The sequence below is a fragment of the Pleurodeles waltl genome, chromosome 4_2, assembly GCF_031143425.1.
Source record: "Pleurodeles waltl isolate 20211129_DDA chromosome 4_2, aPleWal1.hap1.20221129, whole genome shotgun sequence".
Taxonomy (NCBI): Eukaryota; Metazoa; Chordata; class Amphibia; order Caudata; family Salamandridae; genus Pleurodeles; species Pleurodeles waltl.
In genome coordinates, this window is record NC_090443.1 from 404,855,824 (window position 1) to 404,881,152 (window position 25,329).

At 40.2% G+C, this 25,329-nt stretch overlaps 1 protein-coding gene across 8 annotated transcripts in view; it reads left to right on the forward strand.

Annotated features, from left to right (window-relative positions):
• KIAA0040 (KIAA0040 ortholog) overlaps nucleotides 1–24,131 on the forward strand; it is a 95,349-nt gene extending 71,218 nt beyond the window's left edge. For 4 of the 8 annotated variants that reach the window (XR_011202804.1, XM_069231570.1, XM_069231573.1 and 1 more), the window contains one exon: nucleotides 19,201–24,131. Coding sequence is in view for 7 of the 8 variants with exons in the window: in XM_069231570.1 (XP_069087671.1) it covers nucleotides 19,335–19,631 (297 nt within the window). In the remaining variant the exon portion in view is untranslated. Of the gene's footprint in view, nucleotides 1–6,759; nucleotides 6,863–19,200 lie in introns of all 8 variants that reach the window. The other 4 variants (XM_069231572.1, XM_069231568.1, XM_069231571.1 and 1 more) reach the window with 2 other exon arrangements.
• Nucleotides 24,132–25,329: the final 1,198 nt, after the last annotated feature.

Below are 25,329 nucleotides of genomic sequence, written 5' to 3' on the forward strand. Positions count from 1 at the left end.
TGTGCCTAATTTCTACCTCTTTCTGGAGAGTCCCATGGCCGTGCAAGCCAGCTCGGTGCTGAGAGTAAGGATTTCACACATATGCTTTCATAGTTTGGAGCTATCTGCCCAGTGCTTAATTTGTGTGTTTGGTTGTAGGAGGTGGGCACCTGCACTCATTTTGTGGGATTGCAACTTACCATTGCTCGTTAAACCTCAACACACAACAAAAGAAATGGCGACAGTGAGAAAAGAAGGAAATAGTGACAAAGGGAGAAAGCAGGGATGAAAAAGAATCTGAATTAAATAGGTAAAGGTGCAGAAAGTGTGTGGTGGTGAATGAAAGAGGCATGGTATGGAATCAAGGATAGACAGGGTTGGTATTCAGTAACCCCAACTTTCAGCACCGCCGGCAGTGGACATCTGGGAAAAGCTATGGACCCATCACTCATTCTTTTACAGAATAAGCACTGCTTACCCAAAGATCCATCCAAGAAGCATGCGTTTCCAAACCTCCCAGTCCTCTCCTTCCTCATTGCCCTCGAAGGTTCAATGAGGTGACAACACGAGAGAGCCTGTCGTCTGAGAGTCTGGCAACTCTTTGACAGGCAGATGATAGGTTTTTATACCACTGATTTCACCTTGTTGGTGGGGTGGTCTAGTGTGAATGAAGGTGGAAAAGGGTGGACAGAAGGATGAAGAGATAGTAGAAAAAGGAAGAAGGAATGGAGAGGAGAATAGAGACAAAAGAGGCAGTATGAAAGAGAAGGAGGGAGTGAGGAGAGAAAGAAGGAGGGCAGAACCCGACATGAGTAAAAAGCAGAAAGGTAGTATATCAAAAATTGCTGAAGGGCAGACACATTTTAATGCATGGGCAAAGCCGCCACTTGCCCAGGGCCTCCATGTTCCAAGGGGCCCTTGGAAAAGTGAATTTCCTATTTGATCTTTCCTATTCTGTTTTTTTCTGTTGAAACCCATGCCCCGTCTGACTCTACCTCTCTAACCAGTATGCCGGGCAAGACCGTAATTCAATTGTTTTTGTAACCCTGTTAAAATGTAATTTGTAATTTAGTATTTTTGGCATCATGAAGGCTTGAATTTGCAGGAATTGGGTAATAAAATTCAAATCTATTCCATCGGGGGGCCCCAAAATATGTCTTGACCGGGTACCCAAAAATCCTTTAGATGGCACTGATGATGGGGAATATGAAAATGATATGTTAGGGAAGAAAAGAGGAACGGAAGAAGAATACAGGAGGGGAGGATGAGGGGAGAGCAGTAAAGGAAGAGTGAAGGAAGGCAGTAGTTAGGCAGGTAACTATGGAGAGAGGGAAGTTAGGTGTGAGAGGGATTGTTTAGGGGCTCACGGTTCCGTTTCATGAATCTCACAGAACCCTGCAGGCATTTAACCACGTCACACATCACGGTTTCCTTCCAGCAGTGATCAGTATTGAAATATATATTAAGAAAGCCACAAGCTTGCCTTTTGTGTAGTGGAAGCAAACAAAAGCAGACAAACTTATAAGGAAAAATGCAAACATGCTTTCAAACGTGCAAACAGAGCAAGATCACTACACGCTTCTATGCAGGCATGCAGCAACACACACACAGATACTTATGCATGCAGACAATACACGGATGCTCCTCTGACACATGAAACTCTCATGCAGGTGCACATGGTAAACTGCAGTGCAGGCCACTGCACCCAAGTCACCCAGGTCACGTTTGGCACCTTAATTTAGTGCTTTGGTTCGTGGCCAAAAGTCTTTCTTTGGTGGAGCGGAGAAGTGGCTTAGTGGCTAGAGGTGCTGACCGTGGCACATAGAAATGGAAGGAGGCAAGCTTGTTACTCGCAGGCAGTGAGCGAAGTGCCACTAAAATACATAAGCTGGTAGAGCGCGTGCAAGCCTCCAATGAAATCATTTCTGGGAGGAGAGGATTTCTTTCTGAAATGATAACCAATGAGCATATCATAGGCCCCATTTTGGCACCAAACAGGCTAAACTCCATATGAGTAGCATGATACTTGCAGATCTCCTACGCTCTGCCTATCACAAAAGTGACAATTTCAAGTAGAGCACCATGTGGCATGTCCTTAAATGTCCAAAAGAAATCGGCTTGAAAAACGTTTGTTAGTGTGCAAGTGGATTTTATAAAGCCAAGCCTAAAAACATGCTGGCATGTTTCATTCGACACTGTCCGATTTATTGCAAACAACACTTCCTTACATTAATAGCTAAAGCAGTATCTGACCTGAAAGGCATGGCGTGCCATTAACTGAGAGCCACTGATCTTAAGCAATAGTTGTAATAATGACACTACAAGTGCCACAACCTTTAGTACTACCGAGGGAATCCCAAACAGAATTGCTGATTCCCTTTCGAATCTACGCACTTGTAATCCTCCAGTACTGGTAACATAGAGGGTCCGGAGTAACCAGGGGGCTTACCACACATTCAGATGAGGGTCCATGTGGTGAGACTCTGACACAGCTCATAGCTTCCGGAAGAGGATTCATTTCATGCTCCTTTCTATGGTCAAAGGGTCATTTACTCCCAAAATTTCCATTCATGCAATACAGAACCAAAGCAAAATACATTGGTTTCATTCAATATGATTAGGACCACTGAGCTAGTCTTTGGGCCTTTTCAATAAAGGTATCCAGATCATGTAAAGAGAGAACACTGCAACTGAAAAAAGAGAACTGCTGACCATTTCCTATTCACTTCCCTTGAAATAAATGTATTTAATCACATCTGGACTGATATAATGTTGTTGTGCCAGTAGCAAACCTGCCTGTCAAATGCTCGCATCATTATTTCCCCCTCTGCTGTTCCTTTCTCAGACGCAGAGTTAATGAACCTGCTAGTCCCCTTCACTCCAGATGTGTAGAAGTAACTGGGATTCTGTGTTGATTCCTGAGAGTCCCCTGGCAATAAGGAATTACCAGGAGAAGTGATAATTCTGGGCCCAATTCCCCTGGTAACTCTTCATTCCTCCCCAGAGCTTTCCTTACAACTGAAAGCTCCATCTGAAACATCATGGGTTTGTAGTGTCTCCATGGCCTTTGTAATTCCCAACGGGTCTGGTAACTCTGATACTGAACTCATAATGAGGCCCTTAGATATCACTTCAGTGGCATAAGTGGTCTGCATAAAATGTAACTCAGCATAGAATTAATATAATGTAATAGATGACTCCAAGAAAATGATCAGAAAGCCAGACGTGACTCTTGTGGAGAGAACATTTAATAAGCTATAACATTTTAGAACTATAACTATTAAAGAAAATGGCTTTCGAGAAAGTTGGAGAATGTTCATAGAGCTAGCAATACATGCTTGTTGGGCCTTTAAGACAGAATGGCAGATGGCATGCAAAGTTATCCATGGAACATTGAGACTCAGCTAGATTGGTTCTTGAAATTTAAAACAAAAGTACAAAAGCTGCATCTATTGTAAGATTGAGCCCCAAATCACATTGCAGCAGCTTGGTAGTCAAGCCATATCATTAAGTGTCAGGAGCCATATTTCAAAAGGTGCACTGCCCTTGTTTGAACACCTTTAACTAGGTCGGAAGAGCACAAAAAGGGACAGTGCGCCCTATTACAGATAATGCGCTGCTGCCAGGGCAGCTGCAAACTCAGACATCCCTGGAGGCAACACATTAGTGAAAGACAGAGCTGCAGTTTGAAGCAGTCAGCACCTGGAATGTGTAACAAAGGGAGTTAGAGATAATCCTGCGCGTGGGTGCAGGGAGTGACTGCACCCTTGCAGAAGTTGCCCTCCAGGGGCATTCTGTTTGTGTGCCACCTCTCTGTGGTGCACAGATAGCATGCCTCCAGATGGTCCATTTGCCTATGTGCCTGCATCGATAATACAGCATGAGCGCAGAGGCAAGGTATTCCCACCGAATGTGCAATCCCTGTCACCAGAGGGACCATGTAATTGTCTGCAGACCCTTCTGTAATACCAAAGTCAAAGTATCCTGGATTCACAGAAAGTGGGTGCATATGCTGTTGTGTCATCGGGACAATTTATGTATTAAAGTCTAGGCAGTCAAATAAATGTGTTTCATCATAGGTGGGTGCAACAGCCAAGAGTAGCCATTTCGAGTTTAGTGATGCACTTGTTCCTAGGTGTTTCCCTGGAAACTGAAAAAAAACATTTTATGTTCCAGGAAAGAGTTTATGCAAGTAGTGGTGAAGTGTGTGGTCCAAACCCAGTATAACTTAAGGTGCTGTCTGAGAACAAACGCTACTTGTTCTAGCAAGTCATCTGTGCCATACCCTCCTGGAAACATCAGGTCTAAAAGAAATGTAATTGCTTATCATGGTGGGCTTCGCTGGCACAGTGCAGAGCCATTTTACATGTCTACAGTGGGTAAAGTGAATTAATTTAACCCAATATGCCTCTGAGTTAGTGCATTATTTTAGATTGCACAAGGCAAAAACTGAAAGAGGCAAAGCCAACTATACAGTCTGAAAAGCAGTAACCCCTCAAAATATCAACCAGAGGTTTGAGTTATATACAAACTAATGAAAGTTTTACTCGTTTTGCACAACGTGAAATTCTTGATTTACGCAAAATGTCGACGGCATAACAACAATTTTGTACAGGTCTAGATGTCACCTTCCCTTGACATAGACAAGGCAATGAGCAAACACCTTCAAGGGTCTTCTCCTCCATATTGTAAGATGGCTCACCCTTGCCGCCCTTCACAACTTGACAACACCCTTGCAGCCACGAGATCAATCACATTGCTAATGCTCCATGGTACACAAATAAGTTCTCCAAACTAAGAAAGCATGCAAAAAACCTCTCAGCTAGTGGTGTAAAAAATATAGAGACCTGACCATAGTCCATTATTTTCATGAATAGAGACATAAGGCAGCTATTATGTAGAATTTCCTCAAGCCCAATTTATTTAGATTGAACACTAGTGCTCCCACTCTCACAAGAAGTTTTCCAATTTTAGAAGTGGCTGAACAGTCCTGCTTGTCATTCTGCTGTTATTCCAGAATTAAAGAACCTGTATTCAGATCTCTCATACCTCTCCTTCACAAAACATGAAAACCTGAGGTGCACCTTTGGCCCACCCACTCTTTCATCTACCATTTCAGTTTCATTGGATTTTTCTCCTCTTCCCCCATCCACGCAGGCAAGCATTTCAGCTCTCACAGTGGCATGCATCATGTCCAAATGTCTTACCATCTCACCAGTACCATTGCTTTGATTCTCTCTGACATTTCTAAAGATATTTTCCTTTAGCCATTATAATGTCCACTTGGTAGGAAACAACAGGAACTCACAGTCTAAAAATAAACAAAGTGGATTCTGCTGTTTTCACTAACTACTGAGCAATGTTCTTGCTCTCTTTTCTAGCCAAGCTGATAGGAAACGTGGTTAGTTGGGAACTTTCCTCCTTTCTGTAGCACACTTATCCAAGTTGAATTCCATGTGGTTCATGAAACATACTTTATGCTAAACAAGGCTAATGCTATTCTACATTTGCAGCATTTTGGACCTTCCTGCAGCCTTCAACATAGTCTCTAACACCAATCTGTTGTAAAGTCTTGCCAAGATTTGATTGAGGGGCAATGATCTTGGCTGTCTGAAATCATTGTTAGAGGAATTCACCCTGGCTGTGTCCAGTGCTTCCTATAGCTTGACTTACATGTCCTTCCCGTGTGGAGTCCCTCATGGTTCTACCCTGAGCCTGATGTTTTTTAATGACTACATCATCCCTTTGCTAACCTTATCCTGTCTTTCAGCTTTGTGTTTTATTCGTTGGCCAAAAATAGACATTCTCAGCTCACCTGACAAAGTGGTAGTGACCCCTCAAAAGAGTTTCTATAACTGCTTAATTCAAACTGCTGAGTGGATGAATCATAACTCAGTAAAACTCAATACTGAGATGGAGGTACTGATATTCAGTAAAAACTCCTCACTAATCTTTCTATGGCCTTATATTTGGTGGCCAGCAACCATTGACATTACTCCACCCCTTGGTCTAAAGTTCACCACCTAGATATCATGCATGACAGTGACCTTTCTTTTAAATCCCATGTTAACTAACCTGCAGGTACGCGTGTCTTCTGCTTGAAAACCTTTCAGAAGATAGTTGAGCTTCTTCCCATCAGATGGTGCAAATTTGTAACTGAAACAATTCTACTATTGAAATTGGACAATAGGAATTGCTTTTGTCTTTCTTAGCTACAAGCTGTGCAGAATGCGGCAGAGAGACTTATTGTGAGCCTTAAACCAAAATATCAAGGGACTTATTTAGACTTTGGCGGACATGCGACCTTATAGCAGATGATCTTTTTTCCCTATGTAGAAGGCCTGAAGAGCCTATACAATTTAAAAAGGACAGAAGGGTCATCTGCCACTTTTTGGCAGATGCTCCACTTTTCGATTTGCCAAACTCTAAATAAGACCCAGTGTCTTTAATCACTTTGATATTCCCCACTGGTTACCTATGGTTAGATTAATCTTTATTAAATGCTAGTGTATCACTGGGCTGCTCATAAAAGTGGGCCTGCATTTTTTCAGTATATTTTTTCCAAGTACTCATCCAAAGAATACTTCAAAGTTCTAAGAAGGTTCAGCACACCCATGAACGTCATTTAGGGGTTGCCTGGGCTGGCAGCTCGTACCACTGGCTTGTCCCTTGCTACCCCTGGTGTTTTCCTGTGACCCCTAATGCACTAGCCCCAAAGACTGCAGCAGTAAGAAAGGAGGGAAATCAGGGCTAACAGAGCTGTTTACCTTTGTGTCCAAGCAGCCCTCGTGGACCTCAGAGAGGAACTCTCCTTCACATGGTGAGCAGCAACAGTGTCTCTGTGACCTGGAGAGCTAGGACGAAACTGGGGATCGTTAGCAAGGTAGGCCCCATCTATGACCTTATTCTGAACTGCTGAAAACAAGTTGGCCATGTTCTGTTGGCATGGGTTTTAGACTCTTTTGTTATATTGTATAACATTTCTGATTTGAAGGCACAAGCAATCCAAGCCTTTTTAACACCTAAAACTATGTAACGGATCTCAGGGATTTTTATGTTTGTAAATGTGAATAGGAAGCAAATTGAAATGCAATTTTCGTATGTCTCCTGCCCTCTGCAGTCTAATGCTATAATCCACTGAGCTATTAGCAAAACAAACCATGCTCACTGTAATCAATTACAGAGCTACAAATACAACCCACCTTTACGTGCCTTAAGGTAACTATAACGCACGCTCTCGCCATGCACTGTTTTTTATTCAATACTTTTACTGCAAAGAATACATTGATATCACCAATGATGTTATCAAAGATGTCATAAGTGCCATAATTTGTGGGTAATTACCAGTGCATGGCGAGGAGGCGAGTTATAGTTACCTTAAGGCACAAGTTATAGTTACATGAGATAACTCCAACTATAACTGGCAAAGTTTTGTACATTTAAAATGTGAGCCTAACTATAGTATCCCTGTAACCTTTTTTTCAGTGAATTTCTATGGTCTTTTTAAATTCTATTTCCTAACTATAACGTCCCTGTAATCTTAGTTTTTTTTCAGTGAATACTTATGTCTATATGCAATGGCTACATGAAAAAATATCATAGCAGCTCCCAAGTTAATATATGGGTTATAACTAAGCTAGATTTTACATGTGTTAGTATTTTTCTTGGTATTATATTAATCTTCAACTTATTGAATATTTTTTAAACATTAGTCTTGTCACTTCCTGTTGTTGATGTCACAAGGGTCAAAGGTCATGTGCCATCATTTCATTTGAGGTTATCTGGGTCAAAGTGTGTGTGATGTCACTTCTGCTACCCTGCATTTCGGTGAATTGACATCTATAAATACACCTCTTGAATATATTAAAAGATCTGTTTGATGAAGAGAGGTGACAATGCCTTCTTACTTTCAGTGAATACCTAGTATTATTTCCCATTCTTTCTATTGGCCATGTACTCCCAAAAATTTGCCCTATTATTTCTGCCAAACAAACTGACTTTCTTAGCAAATTTCTGTGTGCTGTTTTTGCCTAGCATCAGTAACTCTTCGAGATTGCTATACACACTAGAAATTCCTTTTCCACTATCATCATCTTCTCTAGCCAAAATATCAAAACAGGGATAAAGGCAACTTGACAATCTCCTACCATGCAGCATTACTCTGTTTTGGCTAATGGAACCACTTTGTTGTGGCAGTGTAGCATGAGTGAGAAGCAAATGTGCCAATAAGGAACTTTCTACGCAAAGTAACAAAATATGACAAAAAATGAGAATGCTTCTTAATGAATTTGGTGGATTGGTCTGAATTCAGAAAACAAATATCCTTAATACTGTACTATAAAAAAAAAAGTGAATTGTTGTTGGAGGAATATTTATGATGCATGACATTTAACTCATTAAGGAAATTAATCTCAGCAAGCCTTTTCAGTATGTTCCAAATAGATAAAAAGAACATTCTAGAGTAGTGATTTTTGAAGTCACAGGGTTGTGTTCATATCAAATCAGAGTTGCAGAACACGTGACACACCTTTTTAGTTTTCCATTCACCATCAATGGAAAATGAATAGACAAATATTGTAGAAAGCTAAAAGGCAAGAAATGTTCTCTTTTCTGAAATTTAAATTCACATAACAGATAAAGAAGCTCTAGCCTTCACTGAGAGTGTGTCAGGTGGTCCACTGGTCCACAAGGCTAGCAGAGGCTAGGTCCTCTTCTTCCCCAGCACAGGACTGCCTGTCAGGTTTAGAGATGCTTCCCTGTCTGGCAAGAATCTCTAAACCTTCAGAATAAGTACTGGAGCAGTACCTGCTCTGAAAGCTGAAGAGGTTGCCAAGATGACAGCATGTTTATCGTGCCCACTCAGAAAATGTGTTTTTGTTTTCCAAGAAAAATCTCTCAGACCATAAATGTATTCTTCTCAACTAAATACCAATAACCTTGATGCTCAGGAAACGTTCTCCCCACAGGTGGGGGAAATTGAGTGATTATCCTTCCTGTGACCACCATGCCTTGCACAGGGTTCTGGGAAGAGAAGCGTAGCAATGGTCAACCCTCTCTCAACTGGGCAGGGTTGACCATCCCTGTGAACTGCAGCCCTGCGGTGCACAGTCTGACAGGTTGAGGTTTTCCATTTGTTGAGCCAGCGGAAGGTTCCACCACCTCTGAATGTGGCAGCAAATGGTGAGTTTGATGTGGTGGCTGAGGCCCCATAAACTGATATTTATGGCAGTTCAAACAGTCTGCCAAACTTTGAATGAGGCCCTTCTCTGTATTTATAATGTTTGGAGTCATAGTCAGTAGAGAGGTGTTCAGCATTCAAATGCATTGAAATGAACGTTGAAGAACATCCTTTCAACATGGTTATTTTCCTATTTAATAGGATGGTACAATATAAATTATTTATATGAAATATAATATTTTTGCGTGAATTAGACACATTTCAGAAAAAGAAACATTTTTCACAGCTCCATAAACACTTTAATAATGTCTTCTGAAATCCCATGGTATTTACTAATATTTTTGGAGCTGAATTTCCTAGGCCTACTGGAAGAATGATCATTAATGAAATGAAATAGCTGGTAACACTGCAAAGAGAGGCACAGGCAGAGAAACACAAAAACTTAATGAGTGGAATGATTCGCTCATCCCAGCACATCTTGTTTCTGATCACTGTTCCTCTTCAGACAGAGATCAACCCGTTGCAAAGCAGCTTTGATCCTTCTCAAACTATAACTGTCCACGCCAACCTGCTTAGCCACGTCTCCTCTGAATGAGAACACAACCAACCCACACTGTATTCTGACTCATAGTGAGGTGAGGCATGAGCCATGTTGTATTGTGAGCATCGGACTCACTTCTGGGAAAACCCACCACACGTGGAACATTTCCCTAAGAAAAAAAAGTGACGTGTTTACTGCTTGAATTAATCTCGACTCTAGTACTGACTTTGGGAACTCATTCCTGTCCGTTGTTTGTTCCCTCTTTTTGTCACTTCAGAGAGGGATCTACATTATACAAATCATCTGTACCCCCTCTCCAAAAGAAATACACCTGTCCCAATCGCCCATCAATGTCCCCTATTAATGGGACCACATGCAGCCCGAAACTGGTTTTAGCCTCGTTGGTATATTAGTCCTAACATGGGCAAAACAACACCCATAACATTACCACAATGTTGCACAATCTGAACGGTGACGGCACCCTCAGAAGGCACTTTGCACAAAGTTTAAAAGGAAGCAACAACTGCGTCAACCAACTCACCCTAAAATACTCTGCTGAATGTATATATTCTGCCTTGTCTCTGACCTCTTTAAAGGGGTACCCAGTATAGACCCAGCCCTACATTAGTAACAATCACCAACAATATGCGTTCCAAAATGCTCCTTTATTTGATATTTTCTGCTTGGATTTTGAGTCCTATTGTGACATCATTCACTAGATTGCTCTTTTAATTTCTTCAAACACCATACATGTGTCACAGAAAAATTTCGAATACATCTGGAAAATGTATTTATTAAAAATAAGTAACGAGCACAGAAAAATCGAGCAGGAATCTCCCCTGAAAGTCGCTGAGGAGATGAACCCCCTGAGGAGAGGCAATGCACCCACTCAAAACAAATGTTGGAAGCATCTAGTATATAACTGCATGGTTAATTTTTTTTGATACTCTCGAAAGCAGACGTTAAATTGAAATCAAGAAAAATAGTTAGTGTCCTTCAGTTATATCATACAATTATAAACATGAAGTTCGGCTCCTCATCATCTTTACACATTCAGCAATATTTTGAAATTTGACATCTCAGGTGCAAAGTATAATCCATGTCTCTTAAAGAAGTGAAGACGTTTAGCTAATACAATAGTAATCCCAAGAAAAAGATGACTGCTACAGGTTACATGGTTAGACTTAGCATAATTTGTTTTTTTATAGTTCACCTCTTTAGTGCTATGAGCAGCACATAATAATTTTAAAAGTTGAGTGTTCATAAAGTCAATTATTTGAATTGTGACCCTTTCTCTGGTTCACGTTCTTTCAGGGCAACAGATATATTTATTACTTCATCTTTTGGGGAATATGAAAGGGATAGCAAAAGAGTAGATGAAGCCTCAATAGTTTCTCTTTTTTTCTTTATGTTTGTGTTTCTTTTCTACAAATTACCTTAATTGAGACCATTAACACCAGATATATAGAAAGAGACAGCATGTAGCAAGAATCCTTATATTCATTGATATGTTGGTGGTAAGTATACTTCATTGCAGCAGCGACTGAGTATCCTTACCACCAACATAATGGTCCACACAGCTGATTTATATGTGGGCGGACTTTTGGTTTAACCATGGTGAAGACTACTCTTCCTCTGTCATGGTTGCACCCCTCTGTTGGCCCAGCGGAGCAAGAGAAGTCTAAGGTTAACCTCTATATCTACCCACCTAAGTTAGGTGGGTGGGAAAACATACAGGTCAGTTTTCACTGCTCATCACAGCCAGAAAACCCTGTAGTACATTTTATCACAGTTGCCTCTTTTAGAACTTGCAGAGTATCAAGTTGACAATTTGGATTCGTACTATGCGTGCCTCCAGAAATGAGGAAACCAGTGTGTATTCAGAATGCCCAAAATCTTAAGTGTATCCAAAGGTATACTGTATATTATAGAAGGTGGTGACACATTTTTTCATGACTAGGATACTAGCTCTGGAAGGGACAACACGCTCAAACACCTAGGAACAATAAAACTGGGAAAGACACCTACTTTCTCCAACATCAATTCTACATGCACACATGATAAACTACCACAAATTTTCCATGATCATTTCTAAGACCAAATCCAACATAAAACACACTATAACAATTTGTGATTGGTGTATCTCTTAAGATTGATTCAATGCTTGGTAAGGTGGGCAGTAATATCAAAACTCTGTATTCATAATCTGGGAGTGGCGAAAACTAAGGCTGCATTCAAAATAGGCCATCTTCAATTTTAATAGAGGAAACAGGCAGACGTAAAATTTCATATTTTGACAGCCTTGGTATTAACATGTTATGTTTTGTTTTAGAACAGAGTTAGGTTCACCATCTGTAAGTGAACACTTCAGCAAGGTGAACAGCAGCTACCACCATGCATAAACATGGGGTTAATTCAGCAGCAAAAGAGTACAACGCAGTGAAATGATAATCAATGAGTTTTCCTTTGTCACAATGGTCTTGAATCAAGACTGACAGCAAACTCCTCCCTCGCAAGACAGTACAAGATAAAAGGTTCTGAGTAAGCAGGCATCCCTCGAAGAGGGACAGAGGGACAGTACGGGCTCACCAGTGTAACATAATCTGAAATCCATTGATGACAATAACTAGTCATCTCCAAAGGCTGTACATTTAGGAGACAGTAGTAGAATATGGTACCTTGATAATATCCTGAATGAAATTTATGGACGAATATCTTTATCCCACAGAAATGTATTGACTTAAATTAGATACACAATACACATGTAAGGTGAAACTGACATTTCTCCTTCAAGGCTTTGTGAAATTTCTTGGTGACATCAGTGAGTAAGTGCAAAAAAGCATGTTTCAACGGGTCTAAAGACCCAAAGGTGAGCAGCGTAGTCAATGAGAACCGAAAAACCAGCAAATGTTAAGGAATCCAGGTATTTCTTGAGGGCTTAGGAGAAAACAGAGAGAGATTCTGTGCAGTCCTGAGGAAGTCTCATCTATACTAGCTGTAATTTTCAGCTGCATAGGTAAAGACAATTTGGTTATTGGGTTGACTAGTAAATTCAAAAGAAAGCAGAACACAAATAAACCATAGTGAAATAGGTAGCAGTAGGGTATATATGGGAAACATCCTTTTCAACAAAAGTCTTATGACACAATGCCTTTACCACCAGCCTTTACCACACAGGAAAGTATTGATACCTTTACAACACATGCCTTTACTATGCAGGTACGTATTTTGTTTTGAAAAACCTACTCATTTTTAAAAAGGGTTTAAGTTCGGGTAGTGGTCAAGGAAGTTGAGGGTAATTTTAGGGTTTAGGAGTGGGTGATGATAAAGGGAGGTAAGGGTAATTATGGGCTTTAGGGTTGGATAGTGATAAAGGGACATAAAGATAACTTTAGATTTGGGGTGAGAAGTGGTAAAGGTAGGTATGGGTAATTTTAGGGTTTAGGAATGGATAGTTGTAAAGAAAGGGAGAAAATGGGTTTAATGATGGGTGGTAAGGGGAGGTAAGGGTCATTTTAAGGTTAGGAGGTGGGCAGTGATGAAGGGAGTTTACGAGTAATTGAAAAGCATGAAATGTATTATGACTACATATATTATTATATATTTATGTCTAAATAAACATACATTATTTTCACTGATAAAAACAAAGATTATAGTCACGTCATAATTAGGAATTGAATTGTAATAATATTTTACTTCACATTTTTTAAAAAAAAACGAAATTCCTTTAAAAAAACAAAGGTTAAAGTAATGTTATATTTAGGTGAAAATGTTGATTAAAACATACTGTTTTAAACAAACAAAGGCACTTAAATTAAGCAATTACAGTTATCTCAAGTAACTATAAATCGTGCCCTAGGTGACTATAAATTGCGGCCTCGCCATGGTCAACCCTGTTATCAATTAAGTCATTCCTGATGTTGCAGTAATGCTAGAAATGATGTCATAGACAATGTCATGAGTAATGTGATATATGGAGCAATTAGCAGTGTATGACAATGGCACGCACTATAGTTACATGCCACAAGCATAGCTGTTGGATAGACACCACTATAAAAGAAATGATGAGAGACTGTTACAAAAACTGCATTTTAGTTCAATGTGAGGGACAATAGGTGCTCTACTGCAGATTATCCTTCCATAAAAGAACAGGAATGACTGCTTACCAAACATAGAAGGAGCTGCTACCACCTGCACTTTAATAAATATGAGAACATTCAGCAGTACACAGCAGACCATTGTTTCAATGGAGCAGATTGAAAAACAAGACACAAAGAAGAAGATACAGCACACCAGGTTTGTACTGGGCAAAGGATAACTCTGATTCCCAGAGGTCGGATCAGTTGTAAAACACTTGGGGGCCAAAAACATGTGTACATTTACTCTTACACTTTGCAGTAAATGTTCTACATTTGGCTAGTCATCATTTTCAAGTGTATTTTTACTCCAAAGTGTAGATTTACATGACCCCACCCCATGAAGCCAGGAGGTGGAGGCAAATTTTTGAGTCTAAAGTTACTGTTTGTAACTTTTCACATGTAGGGGGAGCTCTCCACCACCTAGCTGGTGATCTCCAACACTATGGTTTGTTGAATAAATATTTTACTTATGTCATTTTAAACATAAATGTAAGCTAAATTAAAATAATTATTTTTACCCTAGAGCTAATAAAATAAGATGTTTTAGTACCTATTGTTTCAAAATAAAAGTTTATTAAATGATTAAATATTGTTATAAGTATTCATTTTTACATTAAATTAAATAAAAACACTAGCAATTTTGTTCTTAATTAAAATTGAGTACATTTAATCAAAAGTTTTTTTAGTTAATGTAGATAACAGTTTAATGTTTAACATTTTTAGTTTTTTAATATGTTGCCTATTAATTTTGAAACAAGTTAAATATTTCATTATTATTAATCATAATTTTTAAGACTAAGAAAATATGTATAAACACACAATTTATGAGTTAAAATATTTAATTATTTCAACATAATTTGCTATTGAGTGTTATATTAAGTCCCTGATTCCATAATTTTTATGTGGGAAAGTGTTATGGTACTTGTGAGTGGCCTTGTGTGATGCTACACTTTCTCCAAGGATGGCGTACATTCCCCACAACTAACTCTGGTTCCTCCCATATTTACTACTAAGTAGTAAACTTACATGTGTGGACATCTCCTCATACAGAAGAAAGGAGGAGGGGAGGTGCAAAGTTCCACTTGTAGGCTTGTGAATTGCATTAGCACCAGTGTGATACTTCTTCATGTGCTACAAAATGCTGTTTGTAAATCAGGCCCAAAATCCTGAACAGGCCTCATTATTATAGCAAGTGCATTTGTGCCTGTTCTGTGGGATCAAACACAGTAATGAAGAGCATAATGGTAGTATTTAGGCAGGTTTGCATGTTTTCAAGAATCAAGGCAGGCTTGCTAATGCAGTTACATGAAAAATAGAGGAAAACAAAGACATATAAAAGGATGCAGTTTTGCTCTTTGGGAACACTGGGACATGTAAATTGTATCCCGAACTACTCTGTGTAACAACACTCCTTTTCATGCACCATTTACTTAATCTACTCTCCACTTACCATAGCTAATATTCCAGTTGCAAACACTGTACAATTAGCTTGGGAAAGGTGTACAATTAGCATGGAAAAGGAAACAGGTACCAGACGAATGCAGAAGGGGTAGGGTGGGATGAGGTGGAGTGGGTGGAGTTGTGGAAGAAGCGGTTGGCTACAGCTCTCGCTCTCTGAAGACAAAATGTGCACCAACCTCCTAAACAGAAACCAATTAATTATTTCTGGCCTGAAACGAATTGTACTTTACTCTCTGGCGCCTGTACTTTCTTCTGCACCATGAAGCACATTAACATTTCTCGCCAGGACACTAAGCTTTATTCATTTGATGGTGTGCAGCCTTTTATACACCTTTTACTGCCTCTCTCACCCTCACAGCATTGCAAGACCTACCCTATGAGCGCACATTTTCCATTTACTGTTTTTAAATACCTGTTGCCAAGTCCAGTATGACTTCCGTTTTCCAATTTTGTTTAACTTGAAGCACGGCCAGATAGGCCTTTTATTCCACTGGACATATTTATGGTGGACTGGGGCCCTTGGAGGACATTTTTGAAAGCCCAGGACCCAGTGGCATATTGAAATTTGAGGGCCCCCGACACAAGGCCCCTGGAGGGGGCCCCCTCTCCGAGACCTAGTCAGGGGCCTAGCGCCCATGCAAAGTGTCCTGTGCTGAGGGGGCCTCTGGAGTTATGGGAGGCCCTCACACTGCAGGGACCTAAGGCCAGCCAGCTGCAGGGCAAAAACAATGACCAACCACTATATGCCATTAAAGTAAAGCTACATACTGATTGGCCATGTTATACATGTTCCGCCCCTTCTGACATAGGTAGGATTTTGCGGTGTGCTGCAGCAGCCGCAAAATAACCATTCTGGAGTTCAGAAGGTGAACGAGTAATAAAGATGCCTTAACGTTTTGTTTGTGTCTTGTTACAGAGGTCAAATAGGTTCTGTCATCTGACAAACTGCTGCTTATTCTTTTAACATGGAGAGTGGTGTTTACTTTTCCTTTTCTGACTGCAAAGTAAGAGGATTTTAAGTGATCTATGTGACAACCCTGCTGAGTATGAAAGGAAAGGCTGTTGGTGGTTATTTTTTCTAACACACAACAAAACTTGAACTGTACAAATGCTTCAAAACATATCAGCAGACAGTAAAGAACAAATGATGCACTTTCTGTTGTAATTCTGAAGTATGAGGGAAAGACATATTTTAATAGAACAGAATCAAATCAAGACACCTAAACCCAGTTTTCACACATCATTTGCACTCTGCATAATTTTATAAGCAAAACTACATTCATGTGCAAATTTAGTGTCCATTACAATAGAAAATATGCTGTCTGTAAATGCCAGTGAACAACCATATCTGCAACAGTATGCTCCAAATGCACCACCCTCTATATAGCACATCATTACCGCTCTCTTACTGAAGGGGTGTGGCTTATTTGCTACACTTGTTTTTTGTGTGAACAATGAGAGAGTGTGTGTGCAGCCATAGGAGATTCTTCACACACCAGACCAATAAACCCCAATGCTGCTCTCATTCTCTTTATAATAAAGACTTTAGAATTAAAAGCATGAGAGCAGCATTGCATTGGCTGGGCAAGGCACCACAGCGACTTATTGGAGAGTGGAGGCTGAAGCATCTGTCTCATAGGCTATCTGGCAAAGTTCTGGTTCAGAGGCATCACAGTGCATTTGTAACTGTGGACGTGCCAAGTATAAGGCCAGAGAGACATAACCAGTTTACTTTGTGTATGTGGATGCCCTTGTTAATGACGCAAAACATTTGATAGGGTCATGCCTCCTCTTGTGCAACCTTGCACACTTGGTGCTTGGCAATGTGCCTGCATTAAAAGAAACAGGGGTATTTTTTTATCCTGAACTCTACAGGGTATGGACAGTGAGTGTCATCTTGTAGGTGGTGCAGTGCCCAAACACCCTTGGTTTCGAGCCACACTGGCCACCACTCCTGATGAAGTTTTTTCACACCTGACTCCATGGCACCAATACTATCAAAATAAACTTCAGTACTCTGCATTTGTGATGGACCTGCAAAATGTGTTTATTAAACAAACAGTGATCACAAAAAAATCTAACAGGCCACCAAGGCAAATAAGACAAAGCATTGTTCATATATATAACTAAAGTTATCAGATTATATAATAGGATCATATAGTTGTAGTTTCTGAAACTATAGGGGCAGATGTTAAAATGAACTGTTGTGAAACAGTGAAAGAGAGAGCAAAGATCCTTCAACTGCATCCAAAACAGAATTGTTCCTCAGTATTTTATGTACAGAGCACTTTTGAAGGGTTTTGTCTCAGGTGCTAACCACTGTCTTGCTGAGAAGCAAACAATTCTTTGTGATACATTGATAAAACCCAGAGAAAGCTCACTGCTGCCTGTTACAAGATTACACGTAGCATAATCAGATTTTTGCACAAACACAGACAAATGCAGAACTTGTCACACCTTTAATCATTGGCTATAATGGAATGTATATTTACTACATTACCCCCACGTGTGCCATGATACTGTGGCAGGTTTTAAAACTTACCAAAGCACATAAAACTGCACTTTTAGAACCATATTTATGAGCCCCTTTGTGTTGCTCATGGACCATGCAATGAGCTGCAAGAGTGACACACAAAAAAAAAGAGATTTATGCAGCCAAGCAAGGTCACCTTGTGAGTCCCTGTGTGGCTTCATGAATCTTGAGTAATGTAACGCAGTACAAATCACATTACTCTACCCCAGGAAGGCACATCCATGGATTTTGACACATTCCTAAAGTTACAAGAACAGGTAAACCTACGAATGCCATCCCCTAGGAGAGGTGTAACAATGAGAAATATCTTTATTTCTCATCTTTGTTCCCCTTTCTATATGTGCTGCATTCTACAGCATACATCGAAAGAGATAAAAGCCTTGGGGGATTGTTTTTCTGCAGGAAGTTACTCCTTCTTGCACAAAAACAACCTTACATGCAACGCAGCACCCTTGTACTATGGTGCAAGAGTCCCTGAGTAGGCGGTAGGCAGCCCATTGTGCTCCAGCTCAGGGGAAAGGACAGGAATGCACCATATTGGCTTACGTACAGCGATTTACCAACACTTTGAGGATTGGTCCGGTTCACCAAGTATGTGAAAACATGTCCAACCATACACAAACCACACAAACGCCATGTCAGCAAAAGTAATTGTGGCCCAATAACACATGTTATTTGAAACAAGAATATTAATAAACACAGATTAACTTTGTGGAGCCATGTACCTCTACATTTTTCTACTTAAGTACACCAGAAGTGACAATGCTTAATGTATCACAGATTCCATTCTATAATCATATTAAAAGAGAACATAACTGTGGGCATACAAGGAATTGGTGCACAATTCTTTTTATTGGGGTTTTATCCCACACCTTAGGTTTAACCTTCATTCTGTGGTTATGGTTACTACATTCTTTTATAACATTCTGCGCATGAAAATACACCAAAACATAAACTATAGCAGCAGATGTGCAATGTAACATTCTTTTACCATTGTTGAGGAAGGAAGAGGAGCATCATTATCCACTCGAGCCTTTGCCTCTCATGAGTTATGGAATTCAGTCTGTCAGTTATGGTTTGGTGAAAGGGTGTGTGAACTATGGTTTGCAGAGCTAACCATATCTTGGAAATTCCAGTCATGTTTTCAGCTTCATTTCTTAACAATAATAGCTCTTTAGCTATGGTTTAAGTGAGATCTATATATCTATTTGTCTATCTATAAATATAAGCTGGAAAGAGATAGTAAGAGAGACTGTCTATGTTGTTTTATCTTGCTCTACAGTGTGTGTCTTTCTTTTCTTCTCTGTCTACACAGAAATGTTCATGGGCATTCGCATCTCTGACTTTACTTGTGCTTTTTCTTCTGTAGGCTTCCGTCTGTGCTTTCACTCGGTCTGAAACTCAAAGATCGGTGCCAAAGGAAGAGTTTCAATGATTTCCATGAAGTTGTTATAAACGTTTCTGGAAAGAGCCAGCCCCTCAGCATATCTAAGCCACCCCGCCATGGACAAAATCACTGATTTTTTCACTTGGTTCTGGAACCTGGTGGAGACCAAGCACCAAGAGGGCGTGTACCAGAGCATATGTTTGGGGGTCATCATTGCCCTGCCCGTCACTGTCCTTCTCATCATTGCTGTGACCTGCTGTCACTGCTGCTGCTGCCACAAGAAAGAGACTGCTGGCACGACCAAAACCCAGGTGGAGAAGAAGAAGAAGAAGAAGAAAGAGGAAGAAGACCTGTGGATTTCTGCCCACCCCAAGTCCATACTGCTGGAGAAGATACCTCCTCCGCCTGTATAGTGTGAAGACCAGAGAGCTTGTGCGATCGATTACCCACAACAACCTGAGACTTGTCTGATGATGATCCATCCCTCAGCCATCCTGGGGAAAGCAGGAGTCATCCTTTATGAATATTATACTACTGACATTGCGCTTCTGAAGGGAAACTTTCAACCTTGACACTGATGACATAAAGGGACATTGATAACATATCACTCAAGCATGTCCAATTTTTATTGGTACAGACAAACATGACCGAACACCTGACTGACCAGGCAGATGCATAGATGCTGGAAGTAGGGCCAGGGGAGAGGTTGTTGAAGCACCCGCAAAATAACCTTGCTGAAGTTCATGAGGTGACTGAACAATAAAGATGGTTTTAGGTGTTGTTTTTATCTTGTTACGGGGGGTCACATTTCATGCTAAGTCTTCTGACAAATTGCTGCTTATTATTTTAATGTAGAGATTGGTGTTTACTTTTCGTCCTCTGACTGCAAAACTAGAGGATTTTGTAATGTAAACTAGCTAACATTTTTGCTGGTGTAACATGAGTGTGAAAGAAAAGGCTGTAGTGTGTCAGTTGTTTCCTAGACATTTAAATGCCTGTAAATTAACTGTTCAGCTATTTAAAATATATCAGCAGTTAAGAAAGCACAAATGAAGCACATTTTTCTTGTGATTTGGAAGTCTGATGAAACAAAGATTCTAATAGGATCAAAACAATCCAAGACAGTTGGTGATGTGCAAATGGTAAATATTTGGTGCAGCCCAAGTTCCACACTTTATGGTTTGTGTGCTGGATAGTTTTATCAGCAAAACTGTATGTCAGTACATACTTTGTGTTAATTTCAATGGAATATGTGCTGTTTGTAAATTACTATGAGCTACCACACCATGCTTTTGTAATATATTTGCAACAGTTTTCTCCCAAATGCACCACAAGCTACATACCACACCCCTATCACTGCCCTGCTGAATGGATCCACCTCATTTACTATACTTGCTCTTTGTGTGGCGCTTGCATTTTTCACGCTCCCTATGATTTCTGTGATGTAATATTGATGGCAGCACCCCCACTCGGAAATTGTTTCAGCACCACTGGTCAGAACATAGCACAACAAACACAAGGAACACAGGAGAAAGGAAAGGGACATACTTCTCTACCACTTTTGTGCTACTGTCAAATACTTTGTATCTTCAGAGGGCTATTTCTCCACAATGGCACCCCTAGGGGTCCTCATGCACAACTATACTGCTTTACTGATGTTTGTTTCAAAAGTGTTATTTGCTGATAAAAGATAGTGGTGTGTATTGTGTAAGCACTGATATTTTGTCATCACGCCAAACACAATTAAGCAGTTTGCTTCAACTGATATGAATGAACATCTGTACAAGGGGTCTATGAGGTACCGAAAATGAATGTGCAATAATATTATTTCTTTACTTTTTTGACAGTATTTTAGACATCATAGTGCAAGCTTAAGATATATTTGTGTTTTAAGTTAAAGAGCTGTTGTCGTGCAATGATGCTCCTGAGTGGTAATAGAGCACACTCTCACATTTTCAACAGATTATTTATGGAAGAACATTTTTAGCCCTCCAGGCCTCACCTTACTCAAGGGTGAGCTTTGCCCATGCCCTGGACGCCGACCTTTACCGGGGCATAGGAGATACTGGCATACATGTCACCAGCAGTCTCCCTCTGATTTAACTCCAAGGAAAAGTGTTTTTAAACATTGTTTCCACATGCTTCTGGAGCCTCTGTCCACATCCTGTCTTATTCCTCAGGGCTCTTTTTTCCGTTCATTTCACCCTGTCTGTTTTTTCAATACACTCCACAAGGGTAGAGAAGGACCAAACAATGCACTGCCACAAATCCTCAAACAGTTAAAGGGACAACGAATAGATGCACAAAAATACAAGGAAAGTTGTCCCTTGTGCGTCTGAGGCAAAGGGAGAGATGGTGTTACATCTTTAAATTTTGTACTCTTGGGTCAAGATTTACAAAGGTTTTGTGTTGGGTTTGCATCATTATTATGTTGCAGACTCTAGTAAAAATCATTTTTGGTATAATACAACTCAAATGCCGATTTGTGTTTCTTTATTGGAAAAAAGTAACAGAATGGAACACTGTCATGCAGGTACTTTGCATCATAGAGGCATTCCATGGGTGTTGCATAGGCACTCCCATTCATCAACCAGTGAATTTTGATGCAAGCCCATATTTATAAAGAGTTGTCAACATGGGTTTGTGCCAAAATGGTGCACCTGTTGAGTCTGGCGTAACAATAAGAAATTGCTTTATTTCTTCTTCTTTTTTCCTCTTTGCGTTTGTGCTGCATTCAAGAACACATACAAAGAGGAAAGAGCCTCCAATTATATTTTTTTGTGCAAGAAGATAGCCCTTCCTGGACAAAAACTATCCTGGCCTTAACGCATCCACCCTTGCTCTAATTCTGCGTGTGGTGGGCAGTGCGTTAAATGGGCCGGTACACACCGGGTACGGCACTTTTTCACCTTCTCCTCTTTGGTACCAGAACTTCTTCTCAGACAAGGAGAGTGCTGGTTCTCCTAGGGGCCTGGCTTTGATGCAGGTGGTGCTTCGCCTATCAACCAGTACCTCGGCAGCTTTTTCAGCACACCCTGTAGCGGTTCAAGCATGCCTTGCAATCACGATGGAAAGCTAAAGTAGTACGAGAGCGCAGGTACAGAAGCCCTAGTCCCCAGGACACACCGATCTTCTGTGAGAACAGGAGGCATTACAGCAAGAGCTACCAATGTTGGAAGTGAGGAACAAGGTTTCAGTCTTGGCTTTTTCTGTGCGAATCACATTATCTCCTCGCGCCTAAAGAAACAGGAATGTTTGTGTTTGTGTAATGCAACTGGTGGTCATGGAAAGCACTCCAATACCTTTGCCACTATATAAAACCTAAAAACACATTGTGAGGCGTGTGGCGGCAGGATGTTTTCTTGGCCCTTGCACAGCAAGAGTAGAGAGTTGGCTGTAAAACCTAATGAGCGGGTGAAAGGGACACAATGTTGTGCGCAGTACAGCTATTTAGCGTGCCCATTTTTTTAAGTGACTGAAAATCACCACCCATTAGCAATTTCAATTGAACTTATTTGCTTAAAAGTAAATCCCGGGCCTCCCCACCAATTATTTGGTTAACCTCCAAGAAAAACAGACATAGAAGGAAAACAAACTTGGTTTAAAGTTTACAGACTGATCTAGTCCTTTTAAAACAAACCGACTACTTTTTGTTTCAGATAGAAACCCAGCCCTAATCTAAATGTGACAAGAGACTCTATTAAATGTAGGACAATTTCAAAAAGTTCTGGATTTTAACAGGCAATGCTTTGGGTTCTCCGATTTGTAGTTTCCTTTCTCATTACAAGTATGGGATTTTGAACTCAGCATGTTCCAGGCTACAATATCATTATAATTAATAATTAGATTTGTTTGCATTCTAATCAAAGGTTTGACTCGTCATACAATCGCAGAGATGATCTATGTAAAGCACAGCATGCAACATACAGATCACAGATTTGTTTGTATGTAGATAGCTCAGTTTGTTAGGGATTATGTTGCAGAGATCCTTGTCACAAGTTAAAGTCCTTGTCATATAGCTCAGTGGCTTATGGCCTCGTATCAAGGAGATGCATTCAAACTACTTGAAATATGTTTGGAATCTTACCATATCCCCCCAATCTTTTGTTGTTCTTAGGTTGATAAAAAGGTGTTAATTTGGGCAGCAATAAAGGTTTGTTAGTAAGGGCTGCATAAATGGCTATTAGTGTAGTATCTCATAAGCAGATACATCCGACAATCATGCAGATTTCTTGTATACAGGGGATGGAAACGTCAAAAACATAGCCCTGCCACTTGGCCCACTCTGTTTCCTTCCCCCAAACTTCAACCTAGACCACCGCTAACTTTGATGAGTACGTGCACTTATTTTTCCACTTAAAGCACTGGTAGTAGGGCACGGTTACGTCTACGGAGCAAACACACACAAAAAATGAAGAATAGATGTATATATTAGTTTTCAGAACCACATCTGTTGTTTGTAATAGAGATCTGTGTGATGCCAAAAGCCATAAAATCTTGTTATTTTTTCGCTCCAACCATGCTTCGCAATAGAGCAATGGATAAACTAGATGGAATGGTATGCTTTAATTATTATTTTTTTGTTATGTAATGACATCTCCTAGTGGCCATAATGCACAATTACACAAAATCGGATTTCTTAACTTGTTTGCAACCCTGCCACTCCGAAAAAGATTTCAATATGCTGAAGACTTTGATACATTTTTTAATTCATAGAGAAAAAAATGGCTTTATATATTCGCTCCTAGGAGTACGCAGAGCACCTTATTTAACATGGATTTATATAAAATTGACCTCTGTGGTAACAAATGACATCAATGTAATTGTTTTTTTTATGAATCGGTAGTTCCACAAGTGAAATCAGGAAACACACCAGACCTGTAACTGCTTTTTTAAATAAAAAATAGAAGAAATGTGTTGAACGGTGATGTTCTCTTTTTAGGAATGGTGCATACTGACACAGCTTTACTTTTTTCTGTTATTTTCCGGTATTGTATGTTTTGAAGTTCTGTATTTTGCAGTTATCATATAGAGAAGAGAACAACATGGAATTATTTATTTCTCCTAAATACACAAGTCCTAATTGTTAAAGATTTTCTGCAGAATAGACGTGACCTAACAATTTGTTTCTTTAGTTAATCTTTTTAAAGTGAGATTAGAGAAAAAAACTAGAACTCGTTTTTTATTTAGAAGAGGTTTTCTGTTAAATGGCGCCCTCTTTTGGTTTTGGAAAACCTGCATCCTGTTCACTCATTTGTTGAATGCAGTTGTTAACTTGTAAATAAAAACGTGCTGGTGCCCAAAGCTCTCCTCTGAAATTCACAGCTGCTGAATATAAATATACTATGGCGGAATCCATCCCGCCAAACCGACATGCGCGCTAGGTCTCAGCTTCATAGGGCTACATAGCGCACATTAGTGAGCCGGGGGTGCCTCAGAAGGTGCAGCTCCCAGTCTTGGGAATGAGCGTTGAGGTCCCCTGCCCCAACCAATCCTGGTGCTGCAGCAGCAGCAGGACTAGCACCAGGATTGGTTCGTTGACTGAGACACGACGGTGTTGCCAGGCAGCCAGACGTAAGCCTGGGCTCGCTGAATAGGCATTGATTGGATTGGCAATAAAAAAAAAAAGCAGAAGCTACAAACAAGTGCAACATACAGTGTGCACGTGACAAGAGTGGGGGTCGGGGAGGAGGAGATTGTCTCTTTTGCGCTGATGGTAAAGTCCTCATTTGGTGCAGTGCCAGCTGAGCATGCGACTAGTCGACTCGAGTGACGATAGGCCCCAATATTACGTTACTTGTGTATTTTTTCGTGATGTTTTCAAACATTGACGCACGCATGACTACTTTGAAACTGTCTGTCCTGCTGTCAGTATCTGGGTTGGAGAGTTTCAAACTAGTCATCATCCATCATCGATATAAAACATCATGAACCGAAATGCATGACCACAACATGTCTTCGTTTTATCATTATGGCTAATGGCAGTTGGCACCGTGGCTGCACCAATGCTTTTTATTTGTAATAATGTGCCAGTACTCAAAGCTCTCCTAACCACACGGCTTTTCGAGTTTTTCCCCTTTTGAAGCTTTCTTGTTTTTCTCTTCCTCCACT